Source organism: Mesoplodon bidens (assembly GCF_964165515.1).
Source record: "Mesoplodon bidens genome assembly, chromosome: 15".
Lineage (NCBI taxonomy): Eukaryota > Metazoa > Chordata > Mammalia > Artiodactyla > Ziphiidae > Mesoplodon > Mesoplodon bidens.
The window spans coordinates 88,078,553-88,096,967 of NC_138171.1; the positions used below are offsets into that span (position 1 = coordinate 88,078,553).

At 55.6% G+C, this 18,415-nt stretch overlaps 1 protein-coding gene across 1 annotated transcript; it reads right to left on the reverse strand.

The window, feature by feature from the left end:
* Positions 1–8,597: 8,597 nt before the first annotated feature.
* On the reverse strand, positions 8,598–9,834 carry FOXL3 (forkhead box L3; the record flags this gene model as incomplete). Its single annotated transcript, XM_081256773.1, has 3 exons — positions 8,598–9,008; positions 9,236–9,404; positions 9,728–9,834. The coding sequence occupies 3 exons, from the start codon at positions 9,832–9,834 to the stop codon at positions 8,598–8,600; spliced, it is 687 nt and encodes a 228-aa protein (XP_081112899.1).
* Between the last annotated feature and the right edge of the window lie 8,581 nt (positions 9,835–18,415).

The following is an 18,415-nucleotide window of genomic DNA, read 5'->3' on the forward strand; positions in this document are numbered from 1 at the left end:
AGCAGACGTGGGGTAGAATTATAGGTCTGTGTCTGCCAAGAAAGGAGTGTGTGGCGTGGCACATGAAGTGTTCAGGGTGGCTGCCTTTGGGGTTTGGGATTGTGGGGAAGTGCGTGAGGTGGATAGATTATCCAGAGACACCCACCCACTTCTTCCGTGGAGGGGTCCTTCCTGGCCCTGGACTTGGGGTGTGGCCACGTGACTGGCTTTGGACACAGGATGTCTGCGGACCTGGCACCTGCAGAGGACTTGGCAGCTGGGCTTCCCTCTCGCACCTCTGCTGCCATCCCATCACAGAAGGAGCTTCCTCCCGGTGGTCTGGACCCCAGAAACAATGCAGATGGCAGCCTGAGCCCAGCCTGCCCGGGGGTGCGGCGACACGAGCGCAGTTCAGCTGGCGCGCCCAGCTCCACTCCGCGCTGACTGCTCGAGCTACTGAGTGTCGGCGTGGCTGTTTCTCAGCATTATCAGGGCAGGAGCTGATGGATACAAAAGGAGAGTGAGCAGGGGGCTCACTGTTTACTTTACATCAAAGTATTTTAAGCAAATATGTTATCGTTTACAATGAAAAGAGGTGTCATGCAGAGACCTCCAGGGTGGTGGGGGGTTGGGTTACATCCACCTGGCCCCCATGCCCCTAGCTCACTAGTCTGTGAGCTGCTCAGGGCACCTCCCATCCTTCCTGGCAGCAGCCCCAGCTGAGACCGGCCACCGCGGCTTGGTCACTGGGTAGGACGCCTGAGACGCTGCTTTAGAGGTGATGGGTCTGGACGGGAGATTCAGGGTTTTCTCAACTGGTGGATCTGTTTTGGCAAATAGTCCTTGGCTTTAATTAGTTATATGTGGGAAGTTACTGGGGTTTCTTTGGGTTTCTCCTCCATGCTAAGAGCTGAAGCATGTGCCTCCAGGTGAGAAGTCACACCTGGAATCCAAGGTCGGCTGGGGGCGTTGGCACTTCTCTGCTACCTCTAAGTAGACTGATCAGGAAAAAAGGAACAATGTCAGGAATGAGAGAGGCGACATCCTTGCAGAGTCTATGATTATTAAGAGGATACGAAAGGGAATATTAGGAAGCATTTTTATAAATTAGACAACATATATGAAATGGACAAATCCCTTAAAAATCGGAAGGCACCACAGCTTATTAAAGAATAGATAACCTGATTAGCCCTATATTTGTTAAATAAATCAAATTAGTAGTTAAAACCCTTCCCTCACAGAAAACTCATGTGGCTTCACTGGTGAATTCTACTAAAATTTAAATTCTACACCAATTCTCCATGAAATTGAGAAGGTGGGAATATTTCAAACTCATCCTACAAGATCAGATCAGCATTACCTTGAAACCAAAGCCAGACCATGTCCTTAGAGGAAAACTGCAGCCCAATTTCTCTTATAAACATAGAGATAAAAAGTCTAAACAAAAAAATCAAATTGAATACAATATATATAAAAAGAAAAATGTATAATGACCAGTGGAGTTTCTCCCAGGGATGCAGGGATGATTTAACATTTGCAATCAATGCAATCAACCATATTAACAACATAAATTTGACGAAATCCAATATCCATTCCCAGTAAAGACCTCTTAGCAAACTAGGGAAAAAAAACGAACTTCCTCAGCCTGATAAACAACATCTATTTACAAAATAAATGTAAATAAATTTACAGCTGGGTTCACACATCACAGTGGAAGATGGAATTCTTTCCCCTCAGGATCAGAACAAGGCAAGGATACCCACCCTTGCCACTTCCATTCAACATTGCACTGGAGGTTCTACCCAGTGCAAAAAAGCAAGAAAATAAAGTGCATCCAGATTGGAAGTCACGAGATAAAACTCATAATTTATTCACTGAAGACATGGTCATCTACGTAGAAAATCTGATGGAAACGACAAAAAGCTAATAAGTGAGTTTAGCAAGGTTTTGGAATTCAGGATCAATATACAAAAATTAATTGTATTTCTGTAGACTACCAACAAGCAATCAGACCTTTAAAATTTTAAAATACAATTCATAGTAGTGTCAAAAATATGAACTACTTAAGATGTCAATTTTCCTGCAATTGATCTATGGCTTCAACACTATACTAATCTGTCCCAGCAGGTTTCTCATAGCAATTCACAAACTGATTCTAAAATTTATTTGGCATTTCAAAGGCTCTAGAATAGCCCAACCAACTTTGAAAAAGAAAAGCAAAGTTGTGAGGTGAACACTCCACACTTTCCATATGTATTTTAAAGCTATAGCCATAGACACAGCGTGGTATTTGTACCGAATAGACAAGCAGATCAATGGAACAGAATGAGAGTATAGAAATAAACCCCCACACAGACAACTGATTTCCAACAGAGACATCAAAATAATCCCACAGGGAGAGGGAATGAATGGTGCTGAAATGACCCTATGGGGAAAATAAACTTTAACACATTCCTGGTGCTATACCCAAAGCTTAATTCAAGATGGAGCGTATAACTATGTGTAAAGTATAATACTGTGAGCTTCCAGACCAAAGTGTAATATAAGACGTTTATAACCTGGGGTTACAGGCAGGGCAGTGGGGAAGGCTTCCTGGATGAGGCAGCCTGGGCACACACAGGAGTTAGCAAGGCTGAGAGCCCAGGTGCCCAAGGGAGGGCCTGGCATTTGGCCCTTTACAGGGAGCAGAGAGCTGGGCAGCCGGGCACACTCAGCCCGGAAAGCTGGCAACTCCCGGCTCTGGGTGGGGGAGCAGGACAGGGTCATGGTCTCCTGAAGCAGAGAGAGGGGAAGGAGCCTCTTTTATTTACTGCAGTTGTAGAAATGCTAAAAAATGAAGAATTATTTTTTTTAAGTGGAGTAACTTGCCAAACAGGGCTGTGAGTTTTAAGACTAGTTTTAATGCTTACGTTTAACAATGTTTAATACCGACTGCAAAGCATCATCTCATTTGGAGATAATATAGAAAGTGTACCTGCAGCCCTTTGCGGATGTGAGGTCTGGAGCCCCGACATCCCACCACGGCTCAGGCCCTGCGCCCGATCCTGGCTGTCAGAGGCTGCCTGGAGGCCCTGGGGAGGGTCTTGGCCCCATTTGGAGTGTCCTATGTGAGGCTGGCAGCCACAGGCAGAGAGAAGGCACTGGGGCCTCGACGGAGCAGGGCAGGAAACAGGCTGCATGGGGAGGTCTTGGGGCGGAAGGCGTCTGCTGAGCTTTCTGTCAGGCTCCTCAGGGACGATCCCAGGATGCATGGGCTCTCGGGCCATTTGGAAAGTTCTCGTGGCCTGACCCCATGTTTGTGACGCGTCCTGGATGTCCTCAGCACCAGCAGACCGGGGGCCTGAGCGCTGGACACACACTCCCACCTGGGAGGCAGCAGAGACTTGCGTCTGGAGTGAGGGGCCATCAGTCTGGGGATGTTACGGACATGATTTTTCTGAGGTTTCGTGAGCAGGTGCCCAGTGCTCGGCCCTGCCCCAAGTTATGCCTCCGTCAGTGTTAAGAGGCATTTGACATTTCCCTTTGATTTAGGCACTAACCTTTACAACCAGCAGCTGTGGTTGCCCCTCCTCTGAGCACGTCTCACCTCGGCCCGCTGAGCGGCTCCAGGAAACGGGGCTCACCGCGGAGACCCCAGTGGAACCCCCACCAGCCACTCCACAGAGGAGCTGTTCCTCAGGACCTGCGGAGCTCCCAGGCACCTTTGCTTTGCATACACGTTTCTTGGCACAAAAAGGACCGGAAGAGATGTTGATGTGACACACACTCACGAGTGTACACTGGTATGTGCACACACTCTTGTGTGCACACCCATCTGAGCACACTCGCAGGTGTATGCTCTGCTCAACCACGTGCACACACAATGTACACTCATTCACACCCACACGTGCACACTCACCAGGGCTCACAGAAGCACACCTGGCAGACACACACACATGGCCCGTGCACACCCAGCATTCAGACACACACAGAGCACCCCAGGTGGGGAACCCTCTCTGCTCCCAGTGGCCAGGGCCCAGGGCAGACAGGACTTCCCATCACACCCGGTGGACGCAGCGATCCCACTGACGGTGCCCTTGGCCTGGACCAGTATCTGAGGGAGGCGACGTGCTGAGCCCCTGACCCGCCCCCGCAAAATGCACCAGGCCTTCCTCCTGTGTCCCTCCTCTGGCTGAAATGCCAGGCTCCCTGCGTGTGGATGGAGTCCAGGCTCCACTGCCCCAGAACCAGTGGCGTAGCCTCCCCAGGCTTCTTGTGGGGAGCAGACCCTCCTGTCCCCGTCACCTGAGTGAGGCTCTGTCATCCGGGATGCCCATAAGTGGGTGGAGGGGCAGGTGGTGTCACCCTCAGGAGCCTGGCCTCTCAAGCCTCGGGCTTTGCTGCGCCCGCCACGTCTCCCACACTGAGAGGCCCTGGGACCTGCGGTCTGTGGCTCCCCATCTACATTTGAAGGGATGGAGACGAGTATGAAGCAATTAACGGCAGGAATGGTTACGGATCCCTCACCACCTGGAGCCCAGTGCTTTTCGTGGGTGTCTGAAGAGACAGCTGGTCTGAACTCTCTCTTCTTGCCCCCAGTTCAGGGACAAAGAGTGTGGTCTCTTGGATCGTGGGGCCCTGGGCTTGGCGGGGCGGGGGGCACACATTGGCTGCCCCAGAGGACGACGGGCTCCTGGGTGAGAAGCGTGGATGGAAAACCAGCACCTGATGGGCAACAGGGTGAGGGCCGGGCAGGAACCCGGGAAGGGGGCACCCGTCCTCCCACCTCCCCACTCGCATTCCGCACAGAGCCAAGCAAAGTCGGACGGAGAGCTCCAAAGTTCCCACCCCATTTCCGCTTTTTGAAAACGGCACAGCCGCGCAACCTCTCTCAGTTTATTATAAATCTAATACTGTGAGTTTCAGCTGAGTGAACTCACGTCTTGTTTGGACTCTGGGCCTGAAGTCGCCTAAAGCTGGGGAAACGTAATTGCATAGCTGCACATGAGGACACTTAATTTGTCCTCAGCGGCAGCCTGACAAGCTGTGCCTTCCGTTCTGGGGAACCCATTTCTCCAGAACAGCAAGGCCCATTTACGTAAGGAGTACTTGTTTTTTTTGTTTTTTTTTTTGGCGGTACGCGGGCCTCCCACTGTTGTGGCCTCTCCCGTTGCGGAGCACAGGCTCCGGACGCGCAGGCTCAGCAGCCATGGCTCACGGGCCCAGCCTTTCCGGGGCATGTGGGATCTTCCCAGACTGGGGCACGAACCCGTGTCCCCTGCATCGGCAGGCGGACTCTCAACCACTGCGCCACCAGGGAAGCCCTGACTTGGTATTTTTAATGGGATGAAAACAAGCAATTTTGCAAATGTTTATGGACTGTTAATTTGGCTGAACGCAGAAGCAAATCCAGGTAACAGACTGTCCTTCCTGGGTTCCTCTTGAAGTCAGGCCTGGGGGCCTCACACCAGGCTGACCCCCGTGGTGGGGTGCGAGGGAAGTGCTGACTCCCCCCTGACTGGGGGGAGGGTGGAAGGTTAGTCTGCTCAGGGGTCCACACCCTCGAATTCCCAGATTCGGGTCCCTGGCACTTGCTCAGGGGTCGAACGCAAGTGGACGCAGTGAGTGGTTGGAGGGGCCCGGAGTGTGATTACCTCTAACCTCCTGGCCAGAGGGTGTTACCTCCTCCTCAGCCAGGCATCCTGGGCACTTGGAGTGGGGAGGGGGGCCCAGGACCTGCCCCCCTGAACCTCAGTTTCCCCATCTGTGAAATAGAGCTGTGTGTCTGCCTGTCCCTGCTCACAGGGCTGCTGGAGCTGGCGGGACAAGGCCACTCGTGTTTACATATAGGCTTGGCAGTCGAGGGCCCTGAAGAGGGGAGCCACCCCTGTGCGGTGGCCCTGTGGGGATGAGGGGATGCCGCCAGAGGGGGCGTCCACCCTCCCCTTGGTTGTCATTACCCTGTCTTCCCCTCACCCCTGCAGCACCCAGCTTGGGTGGAGGCCCCTCGCTCGGCCGGCTGCTCTGAACAGGGACACCCCACGGTCCGTGGGCAGGAGGCCGCACAGCCCGGGAACCTGCTCTGCACAGCGGCAGTTCGCACGCGTCTCCCACAAGCAGCCCCCCGACTTTGCTAATGGAAACCTGGTGATCCATGATGCGTGTGGCAGACATCTGCTTGGGGTAATGTGCTGGTGATGTACGTATCGGTGATCAATCAGCGGATTTGCAAGACAGGCATAAAGTGTTTAATTATAATTGCGTTGGGCAGGTGTGGCTGGTGGAGGCGACATTTGAATAGGTCAGGCCAGCCCTCGCCCCGCTGTGTTGTTGGGGATTAAATGCCATTCACTCTGAGGGCTGGGAGGCTTTCTGAAGTCGCAAGGTGTCACACGCTGGCAAATTGAAAATGTCCCTTTGCTTCTAAAAACATGATTGATATCCTTTGCAAAACAAATGCTACACCTCACAGTACACAGATCTCGCGGCCCGGTGCCGCCCCGTGGCTGCGGCCGCCGTGGGTCTTTGCCCAGGAACTTGAGCAGGGAGGCCGATCCGAGGCCTCCTCCTCCCTCTCCAAGGCTGGAGCCTCCAGATCGTCTGCTCAGGGCACAGGGTCCTTCCATCCCCGCGAGGCTTGATCCCCAGAACGAAACTCAGGAAGAGAACTCGAAAGATAAACTGAAACGTTATTTGCTCAGTTGGTAGCAGAAAAATATATCTTCAGATACTCTATATGCCGTATTCTTGTGTATAGAACCACCTGTATCCTGTCACCATCTGAACTATACCTGGTATAATTTAAAATGATGCTTTCGGCACAACTGACGAGGGGGTATAAGTAAGAGGAATGAGACAGACATAACACATGCCCACGAGGCACACGCATGCACACATGCATGTGACCACGGCATGGAGGATGCCGTATGTTAGCAGCCTGACCCTGGAGTCACACGCCTGCGTCCTGGACCTGGCCTGCTGTGCTGCAGGTCCCCGACTTGTAAATGGGATGAGGGGAACAGGGCTGGGGTGCTGGCCAGTGGATGGTTGGCACTGGGGGCTCAGCACTGTGCCTGGCCAGCCCTGAGAGACCACAGTCACTGGCTGCTTCCCCAGCAAAGAGTTCTGGCCGTGGGTGTTTGCGAAGGCGCAGTGACCTCCACGTTACAGACCCTGGTCCTCTCCCATTGACAGAGGCTGCCTTTGGCGGCCTGGCCAGGCCGAGAGGACGCTGGTGGAGTGAGTGGGCACATCACCGCCAGTGCCCATCTCTGGAGTCAGGGATCGGCACCTCACATGAGTAATCCCCCTCTTCTCAAAACAGTGAAAGGAATGCATGGGGTTTCTATTTACAGGGCGGGTGAAGGAAGGGATACTGTGATTTAATGAAATGCCCAGCCTTCTGAATCAGACGCAAAGCCGAGTGTAAGTGTGTATTTTGTGTGATTCAGCCTGTCTAGGCTGCTGCCTGCCTTCATCTACCCCCAGCCGCAGTTTCTCCGAGTCCGAGTCCGATAAAGCAAGGCTGTAGTTCCCAGTCGAGACAGCTGGCCTCCTTGGGTGTGTTTTTGCCATTTACAAAATTAGCCAATCATTGTCACCTAGTGAATCAGATTAGGTGTAATCCATACTAATGTTCAAATTAAGTCATGGAAAGCAGTTAACTCTGCAAAAAAGGGCTGGTGAAAAATGATAAGATTGGTCAAATAGTTTCACTTTGCATAATTGTGTTTTTTAAATGCCCATGTCTACACGGTAATTAAATCATTTACATTTCAAATGGGTGTACCCCCCTCCAATGCTTGTAATTGTGCACTCCCTAACCATACACCTCACGGTGTAGCAGGAATTTATCAGCCTCCTGCCTCGGAATGTCTGCTTTCTCGGGAAACCAGCTGGATGGAACATGCTGGAATAGGGCTTACTTCCTGCTCAGAAGAATCAAGAAAAGTGTGCTTTGCCCCCATGCTGTCTCAAATTTGGACCTCCCTCCCTTCCCCCTCCCACCCTTCCTTCCTTCCTTCTTTCGTTTATAAAAAAGTACACAGAAGTCTGAAAACAATCATCAAATATGCTATCCACAACACGAGATGCATTTGTCACTTCCAATCACATTACCCATAACAGGGGCACAGTCACAAACCTTGGGCAACATTCACGGGATTGATTCACAGCTGCCTCGACCGTCTGCACTTTATTATTATTGCTTTTCAGCTCTAAAGGAAGATGCCCACCAGCTTCACCGACTGGACACTTAGCTCATCGGCAGCTTCGTGCGCATCCGTCTATGAAGCAAACGCTCCGACGGTACCTTGACTCTAAGTGAATGTGACCCTGAACCCACGTTCTTAGCCCTCAAGCAGGATCACCCGGTGGGTCTAGAGCAAACCCTTAAGTCGTCAAACGGGACCCGATGGGTTTCATCTGAAGGGATAAAGCCACAATATGGAAATGAGTGCCTTTCATCAGATGACCGTCTTTCCCTCCAACCTAGGCTGGTTTCAGCGATGAGCCTGAGTCTGTGGAAGTTTGTGGGATGTGGCAGAACCTCATTTCTCCACTCGAGGTGGGCCCAAACCACCCAGAAGACCCCAGACTGATTGTCTGACAGCCCCGGAGGTGGAGCAGCCTCAGCCCTCTCACATGGTCCAAAGGTGAAGGTTCATTTGCTGGGCCTCCAGCCGGGGGCATCTGCCCTCCTGCGCGTGGGGCAACCTGAGCCCGGGAAAGGGGCCTGGGGTGGAGAGGATGGAGTCGATGCTGAACTTGACGTCCCCGCGCGCCTCCCTCCCCAGGGCGGCGGGGCTGGCTGGGGCTGGGGCCTCGCGGCGGGGGACGGGGTTCCCCCTCGCAGTGGCCGGCTCAGGGGGACCCCGGGGCACTTCCGCTTCTACCGCGCGCGTCCCCCTCGCCTCCTCGCATTTGGGGCCTCGCCGCCGCCGCCGTCGCCTGTAGTTGCCGTTCTCGAAAAGGTCCAGTAGCGACTCGCAGCCGCCGGCGAAGGTCCAGTAGTTGCCTTTGCCCTTCTCGTGGCCATGGGTCCGCGGCACCTGTGCGAGCGAGGGGCTCAGCGCCCGGCTGACCCCCAGGTGCGACCCGCCCGCCGCGAGCGCTCACTCAGGGCCACTTAGGGTGAGCCCTGGGAAGCCCTGGAACGACGCGCCCCAACCCGGTACACCCCCGCTCCCCCCGCCAATCAGGGATAACTTGGTCCAGGTGTCGCAAGGCCTGGGACCCTCAGGGGCCGCTCGGGGGCGGGGGCGAGGAAGGGGCTCACCTTGACGAAGCAGCTGTTGAGGGACAGGTTGTGGCGGATGGAGTTCTGCCAGGCGCGCTGGTTGGCGCGGTAATAGGGGAACTTGCGCATGATGAAGTCGTAGATGCCCGACAGGGTCACCTTGCCCGTCGGGCTCTGCTGAATGGCCATGGCGATCAGCGCGATGTAGCTGCAAAGAGGGGCACTCAGGCCAGGCGGGCGCCGGAGGCGGGACCCCGGAGCGCGTCTGGAGCCTCCCCCGCCTGCCCTGCCCGGCCGGACCCGCTCTGCTCTGCCTTCCCCCAGGGCGCTGAGAACTCCCAGCGCCGCTCTGCGCAGACCCCAGAAGCTCTCTCTCACACCTGGGGGTTCCCCGGGGAGGGTGGAGAACCTTCTCGGCTACCTCCAGACGTGCGGACGAGAAGAGACCCCTCCCTCATCCCAGGCGGGTCTTGGCCCCCTCGCGGAGGAAGGCCGCTGTCCCCTGCGGCCCCGCCCCGGCTCCGCGGTCACCTGTACGCCGGCCGCGTGAGCCGCTTCTCCTCGTCCGAGCTGCCCGCGGGGTAGTCATCGGCGTCGTAATTGAAGCAATTGTAGGGATACTGCGAGCTGTCAAACATCGTGGTGCTCCGGGCGCCCGCGGGGCCGCCGCTGCTGCCGCCTCCTCCGCGCCGCCCGCCGGCGCTCCAGGTCTGCGCGGAGGTTCTCGCTGGCGCGGGCGCAGCAGCGTCTGAACTGCCGGCTGCTCTCCTCCTGAGCTGGGAACCCGGGTTTCTGGGGTCCCCCCGCCCGCCCCCACCCCGTCCTCTCGCATCCAATCCCGGAGCGGGGGAAGCCCCAGTCACCGGTAGAGCGGCCGAGGGGAGCGCAGCGGGCTCGCGGTGGGCCTCTGACCGGCGGCAGGAGGAGGGAGCCGCGCGCTGGGTGGACCGACCGACGGGCGGGGCGCCCACAGCCACCGCTCTGGCGTGATGCACCTCGCGGTTCCTGCGCCCGCCCCAGACTTCAGGGCCGAGCTCGCTGGGTCCCCCACGCCTGGGCGCACCCCGAGACTTGCAGGTTCTTCCCTGGCTCCTGGATCCCCACAGTGGGCTCCTGCGCTGCCAGGAGCCAGGCCACAGAGAGGGCGGGGGCTATCTCCCCTCCCCACCAGGCTCTGCACCTCCGGCCTGCAGCCCCAGAGCAGCAGTGGTCCAGGGTGTGTCCTGCCTGGACTCTGGATCAGAGCCAGGCCAGAGACACGGGGTCCAACACATCCTCCAGCGCCCTGTGTCCCCGACACACTGTCTCTCACTGTCCCCTCCTCCAGGGGCCCGGTGCGGGGCTCTGAGCCCAGTGGCCACCTGCCCTGTAACCGGCTCCTGCAGCCTGGGGTGAAGAGCTTGCACCTCTCATCGGCCAGGCCACTGCTTCACTGGTCCCTTCTGGTGGGAGTGGGCCACCGGTGGGGGCACGTGGGAGAGAAGACAGGGGTAGGACGCTTTAGGAAGAAGAAGTGAGCGGGGATCTTAAGGGGGCCCCTTTGTTTCAAGTTGGGCATGCCACCCAAAGGCATTTCCATGAATAATCTGCAGAATTCCAGCCATGAGCCCTGTCTGTGAGTCTGCCCAAGGCCAGGACGCCTGGATTGTCTTCCAGAAGATTTTGCCTTCAAAGCTGCACCTGTAGGTCTGAAATGACTGTGCTTTTTTTTTTCTTTTTTTTTTTTTTGAGGTTAAAATAAATTTTTATTACAAAATTGTATTAAATGTTAGAAGAGACTTATACACAATTCACAAATTCTTTATAAAACATTGCCAATCTTTCCCCAATTGTAATTGTTTTTATGCAGACTTGGAAATTTTGCAGTGAAATAAGGTCTACAAAATATTTCTTTTAGAAAGCATCACAATGATAATTTTAGGCAAAATAGTCTTTAAAACTGAAATATTTGCATGCAAGTGAGTGAGCTCTCAAACACCCGTATTCTTTATCCCAGTGACAACGTATTAAACTGACTTACTGAGGAAACAATGAACAAGTATGCTGTAAACTTCTCAAATTCACTCAAATATTTAAATTACTTTCAAAAGCAGTGCCATTACAAGGTATTGACAATCACATTACGTGCTCAGTCCAGCCCATTGGCCCAGGAGGGCCTGCTGCTTCCCACCTTGCTGAAGAAGAGTGGTGGGCCTGCTGGGGTGGGGCGTGTCCAGGACCTGGGGCCACCGGGGCAGCTATGCCAGTACCCTTCCCGCTTTGGCTCCTGTTCGGGTGGGATCTGAGGTGCGCTTGGGCTCAGATGCATTCATTGGCTCCACAGCTTCCTCTCTACCAGGTGTCAAAATTTAAAATGCTGGAACGTGGGAACGTAAACCGGTACAGCCCTTGGGAAAACATTTTGGTTGTTTCTTTAAAAACTAAACTTGCAACTACCATGTGACCCGGCAGTTGCACTCTTGGGCGTTTATCCCAAGTGAAGACTTAACTTCACACAAGCACTTGTGACACGTGTTCATAGTGGCTTTATTCCTCTTTTCCCCAAACTGGAATCAGCCCAGATGTCCTTCAACAGGGAAGCATTGGACAAGCTGTGGTCCAGCCACATCACGGGCACCACCAGCAGCACAGAGGGACCAGCGGCAGATACAGCTGAGACCTAGGTGAAGCTCTGACAGAGGCAGGTCTGCACAGTGAAAATGACAAGACTCCTACCCTCACAGCAATAAAACCAGAGCTCTGCGCAATCATGACTCTTCTTGAATCCGTCAGAGAACTAAGGTTTCAGGGCAACTGACTCGAGCCCAGGGGAACAGGCCCATCAGAGGAGAGTGGGTCTGAACTCCCACTTACCTGCAGCAGGAGGGGGGACGGGATGGTGAGTTGCTGAAGCCATGCGAGTGCTGGCGGGAGAGCCCAGAGCCCCGGCCAGGAGAGGTGGAAGCACGTCCCGCTGTCTCGTGGACCGGCTGTCTCGTGGACCTCACTGTATGCACGGGAGGAAGAGAGAGAGCAGGGGACCGTCTGGAAAGGTCTCCTGCGTGCCAGGCCTGGGGGTGTGGAATCGCGCAGCTCCTTCCCGGAACAAAACAGAGTCTGCCCGGGGAAGGTGGCAGCCAGCTGTCGCCCCATCCCAGACCAGAGGTGCTGCAGGTCCTGAGACAGGGAGAGGCTTCTGAAGCATTAAAGAGTGGATGGTGGAGGAAACAGCTCAATTTGTTCACTAGTTTAATTGAATAGAAAATGAAGTCTGGTTGGTTAGAAAACCTTCCGAACGTGTTTTGGTTTCTTAGGCTTCTGAAGCGTGCTTGACTTCCTTCTGAAAATAATATCAATTTGGGGCCCGGCAGTGAGAAGGAAGGCTTCTCTGGCGTTTAAGCCCAAAATCCCCTCCAAATACCACTAATACTGCCAGCACCAGCTGCAGTCGTAGGCCAGCAGCGTTCTAGGATTCTTTATGCTTTTTATGCTCACTCACTTCTCAGGACCAGCCTGTGAGTCAGGCCTTTCGTTTAGTCCCCTTTACTGGGACGGAGAGGGCAAACAGCTCACCTGGAATCACAGCACTCGTGTGGGGTAGAGCAGGACTTGAACCCAGGCCCTTCCGGAAAGGATGTGACGGCGGCTCCAGGGCTCGGGAGGTGGCCTGCGGGAGCCGCCCGTTCGCCGGGAGGCCTATATGAAGGCGTGGGGGAGCAGCCGGAGGGGCTGCAGCCTGTCTTTGGGAACAGTCCTGGACCCCAGCAGCCCGCACCCAGCACGTCTGATGCAGAAACATCACAAACGGTACAAGAGCAGGGTGTGGGGGAAGACGGGACCCACGTGATCGCTGTAGTGTCTTGTAAGTTACTCATATGCTTTTTTTTTTTACGTCTTTATTGGAGTCTAATTGCTTTACAACGGTGTGTTAGTTTCTGCTTTATAACAAAGTGAATCAGTTATACGTATACATATGTCCCCATATCTCTTCCCTCTTGCGTCTCCCTCCCTCCCAACTTACACACTTCTGTGTTTTGTAGTTAAAAGCTGTGTTTGTTACAGAAAATTTATAAAGCAGAGAAAGGTGAAAAAATAAAAATCCTCACACATGGCAGCTCTCCCCCTTCACAATAGGTCCAGAGAGAGGGGCAGGAGCCTGGGGTGTCCTGTAGCCCAGGTTTGGCGTGACCGGCTACCACTCACATATCCTATTGGCCTCAAAGACAATTTGGGCACCAGGCGGCGGGGGCTCACCCGGCGTGAATACCAGGAGATGTGGACTCCTGGGGGCCTGCTTGGGGGCTGCTACCACACACGGGGAACTGGGAACCCTCGACCCCAACGGTCTGCAGAGGATCAGAAAGCCTGGAACGATGGACCGGGCCAGCCTGGATGCAGGGCCGGGAGGGCTGTGCCTCTGTGGAAGCTGACCGTTTCAGTGTCAGGGGAGCAGGCCAGGGCAGAGGGGGCTGAACCAGGCAGAGCTGCCGGCCTGTATGTGCTGGAGCTGTGCTCCTTTTTGTCCTCACGTGGCTCCCAGTCTAGTGAGAAGTGGACACTGGCCAGCTGACCTCAGAAACACATGATCTGACACGGGGTGCGGAACGTCCATGGGTGAATGCGCTTAGGTCACCCAGGCTGTAAGGCTAGGAAACCTTCCAGGATGAGATGTTTGAGCAGCACTTGGAATAAGAGTGAATGAAATAAGGGTGGGGTGGGGGCAAACAGCTCCAGGGTGGAAGGCTGCGCTAAGACCCAGGGGCACCATGGAGATGGTGCTTCTAGAAGCTTCCGGAAGGCCAGAACACTTCAACCCTCCAGATGAATTCCATATTCTTCTTCTTCTTTGGTGTTGGAAGTATGTGTCAGTGTACAGAATTTGTATTCAGCACTCACTGAAGAATGACCCACTGACTCTATAGGTATTTTTGGGCCCAGGCACTGTGTTAGGTCCTGGACAACAGGGGACCAAGGTCGACAGCCCCCTCACCTGGGCTCCGGGCCTGGCCTGGGGGGCTGGTGGGGCCACCCTGAGCCCCTGGGCACTGAAAGGACAGGCTGGCCTGGTTGGGGCCTGGGTAGCCACTGGCAGGGCTTGCTGATGCTCTGGCTGGCTGAGGGACCCATCTGCCAGGCAGCCGAGGGTCTTTGTACCCCCTCTGCTTCTGAGGTGTTGGATTCTGATCCTGAGGACCTAGGGGACTTCTGAGGCCAGACTCTGGTCATCTCTGCTCTGGGGAGGCTGGTCTTGCTTTTCTCAGGTTCTCCTCTAGATGGTGCAAGGGGACCAGACATGGGCTCTGTCCCCAGCGCAGGCCTCCCAGGCGCCCCCAGGACGGCAGTGACCACAGGAATACATCCAGCTGAGTGTAGCTGGGGTGCTGCAACCTGCAGCAGGGACAGGACAGAGCACAGGCCTTGGGCAGGGCTGGCTGCCTGCAGCCGCCACAGCAGCCTAGCGGGGCTGCCCTGGGCCTGGTGTGCACCCCACAGACCCTGTACTGCAGCCGGCCCCGAGGCCCCCTCATCCGGTGTCCTCTCCCCGCTTATCCCATCAAAGCCGAGAGGCCAGGAGCTGCCCCTCCCCTTGGGGACGGGATGGACACTGTTCCCAGGCCCTGGCCAGCCCACACCCCGGTTCCCGAAAGCCAGCTCCGAGAAGAGTAAGAAAGACCCCTCTGTGCGGGTGGGGACCCCTCCCACAGGGGCTTTGGAACTCTGCTCTCCTGATGAAGGTGAGGTTCATTCAAGCCCCCTCCGGTCCCCCAGGCCAAGGCTTCTGAGGCGTCTCTGCTCACCTGCTTCATGTTCCCTTTGGGTTGGGGGGACATTGACTTGAGGGAGAGTTTCCTGTGAGGGCTGAGCAGGACCTCCGGAGGGTGGCCTGGGGGCCACTGCGTCCGGCCTCCTGGGAAGCCTGCACCTCTGGGCATGGCCTCTGGGGGACTGGCCCCAGGAATGTGCACATTTGACTTGCTCCCAGGTGGGGAGGCGCCGGGGAGGGCCAGGGCCCATGAGGACCCTCTGCCAGCCCCCTCCTCGGGCCTCCCTGCCCTTCATCCGTCTCAGGCTTGTGGGTGGGGCCCGGGAGTGAAGGTGAGCCCACCACCTGCATCCCCGGAGCCCCACTGACACACTCTGTCCCTCGGGCCCACAGGGCAGGGGTCGTGCACGCGTCCCCGTCTATATACTGATTTATTTCTTTACTTGTTTTAATTCAGGAAGTGGTCTCTGCCCTCACTCAGAGGGGTTGCCTCCTGCCTCTTGATTCTCCACAGCCAGGCCCCAGGCCGACTGAAGGAGGGTTTTTGTTTTGATTTCTCCCCAGTTTGTCTTTTTAATCATGTTTGAATCCTTAACCCTTTCTCCTCAGCCCTGTGGCAGGTGCTGTCCTACTGTGGACCAAGCAGGCTGTCTAACTCTTGTGGAGAAGCAGACTTTCAACTAGAGGAATTTAACTGAAAACCTTTTCTTTCATCTTGTTCCAGGCTTCCTCCACCACCCTCGCCCCCTCAGCCCCTCCCTCTGCAGATCTGGGTCCCAAACACCACACGCTCCTGCGTTAATTCAGGAAAGTCCCTTCACCTGTCTGGGCCTCGGTTTAGATGGTGAAAATGGGCATAACGGAATTCAGATTTTACGTGCACAGCTGTCGTGAGCAGCACACGGGACAAGGCAGGAGGGCCCTGGGCTAGTGGCGTGCACGGTCTCGCGGGGCTCACAGCTCAGGCCCTGCCCGCATCTCTCCTCCCATCCAGCAGCTTTACCTGCTGTTTGAATTTGTATCAAAGTAATAGATAAACACAGTTTTAAAAGCCAAATAACACTACAGATCAGATCATGGACAAGAGCAGACCCCTGCCCACCTCACCCCTGTTCCCGAAGCAAAGACCCAGAGAAGTCACTTTCTGTAAGTCCCCTGGGTGTGCTGTTCTTTGTCTCGTTTGCGCATCACCTCCATGTTTCTAAATGACAGGCTTTTTATTTTTAAGTTTTACAAGATACCTACCAACTTCCTACCTGAGAGAGGACCAGCCCCTCCCAGTTCAGTTGCATCACATTTTCCTTTTGGGGAAACAGTGCTGATTGCTGACAGGGTCATGTCTGTGAACCTCATCACGGCCGAGCCAGACTGTCCTGGACTGTGTTTCCTTCCTTGTGTGACTGTCTCCCGGAGGTGACCAGTTCTCACCGCTGCCGTTCTAGGCCTGTCCTCACCCCGACAAGGCCACGGCCTTTTCCCACAGAAGGACTGGCTCCTCTTGGCTCCCGTTTGCCTGGGGACTGTACTCTGAGCAGTTTGGTAACTTTCATCATCATGCCAGTGGTCCCACCCCCCGTCCCGTTTTCCTTTTACTTGACTCCTTCCTGGTCCCACACCCCGCGGCAGCGTCCTTGGGGCCTCGAGGTGTGCGTGCAGAGTCTGTTTGCTGCACGTCTGTCTGTCTCTCCCAGGCTCACCTCCCGGCTTCCCACTGGTGTCTCAGCCGCTGCCCCAGCTCTGGAGCCTCTGAGAGCACTGCTTGCTGTGTGCTAAGGGGACGAGACTCTGTGCTACCCAAGAGGTGTCAGTCAGCCTCCTCCGAAGCCCCTCCCAGCGAGGCCTCGACTCCCGTGTCTGCATCACCCAATTTTAGCAAGAATCCTGTTAACTCAGTTGGACGAGAGACCCCTGGCCCGCCATCACCGAGAACCCTGGTTTAGTCAGAGCCCCTGATGCAGTGATTTCCCATCCCCCACCTCACCTGCTCCTTGGCTGTCAATCCCTACCTTCCAGGCTGCATTGGGAATTGAGCCAGTTCTGTACTGAGGCCTTTTTTTGTCCCCATTGCAATGGTGCTGAACGAACCTGTCTCCATGGCTTTAACTGCTGTCCAGCTCTGGGCCTCTAGGACAGCTCTGCTGAGCTCGGAACCTCCTTTGTGACACTGCTTGGCCTTTGAGGGGGAGCCGATGTCACCTAACGTGTGCCTCTTTGGTGTAACGATTATTATTATTTCTTTTTGCGGTACGCGGGCCTCTCACTGTTGTGGCCTCTCCCGTTGCGGAGCACAGGCTCCGGACGCGCAGGCTCAGCGGCCATGGCTCACGGGCCCAGCCGCTCCGCAGCATGTGGGATCTTCCCGGACCGGGGCACGAACCCGTGTCCCCTGCATCGGCAGGCGGACTCTCAACCACTGCGCCACCCTGGCGTAACGATTATTTTGAGCTGATTATTTTGAGAAACAGTGGAGCAGAAATTGCCCTTTTGGGAGGGACATTCGCATAGTTAAGGAAATCTCCCTCTGTACGTGTCTCTCTCTCTGTACCTGAACGGGGGTGGCTCTGGATCAGGAGAGACTCTTACTGGGGAGAAGCCCAGATTCAAATCCACGTAACCACTACACCCTCATTTCTGCTCTTCCTCGTCACCCCCATAACTGGCTTCCCCCACACCCTTCTTCTCTTGTCTTTAGCTCAGGGAGTTCTGAGGGACTGAGAAGCTCTGTGTCAGCAATGGGGGACAACGACCACATGTGTATTTCTGATCACGCCCTGGGTGCCGCACCAGGACACCACAGACGGCGCAGCTGAAACACAGACTCTTCTGTCTGCTCTGGGGTTGTTTCTGGTGAGGCCTCTCTCCCGGCTTGCAGACGGGCATGTCCTCCCCGCATCCCCACGTGGTCTCCCCTCCTGTGCGCATGGGGAGATCTGTGGGGTGACAGGTGAGGGAACCTCCAGTAAAAGGCACAGGGGCTGTGATTTCTCTGCTTCATGAACCGAGGTTCACACGGGTGCTCATGTGAGTCCTCCAGGGCTGGGCCCCGCCCACACACCCCAGCCTTCTGGCTGGGAGGAGGCCAGTGTCCCCTCCCTCCAGCAGGGCGGTGGGGGGCCGGCTCTCCCAGGCCACCCGTGGCTCAGCCGCTTCCTCGCCGTCCCCGTGGCCAGTCCAGCCAGCACTGTCCTGGCTCCTGCTGGGTAAACACGGTGCCCACGTGATGCCAGGCCTGTAGAGACTCTGGGGCCCACATGTGACTTCAGGGATCCGCACTCAGCTCCCTGGGAGCAGCTGCAGCAGGAGCGGGACAGGCCGTCCCTGCCACACCAAGGCCCACCTCAGGCCTTGCGTCAAGCCCCTCCTTCCAGCCTGGACACTGGGCCACACCTGGTTCTAGGACTCACTCTTTTGGAGGGCGGGTGGGCAGGCAGCTGAGCACCACGGAGTGAGGGACCCAGACCCCAGCAAGGCCCCAG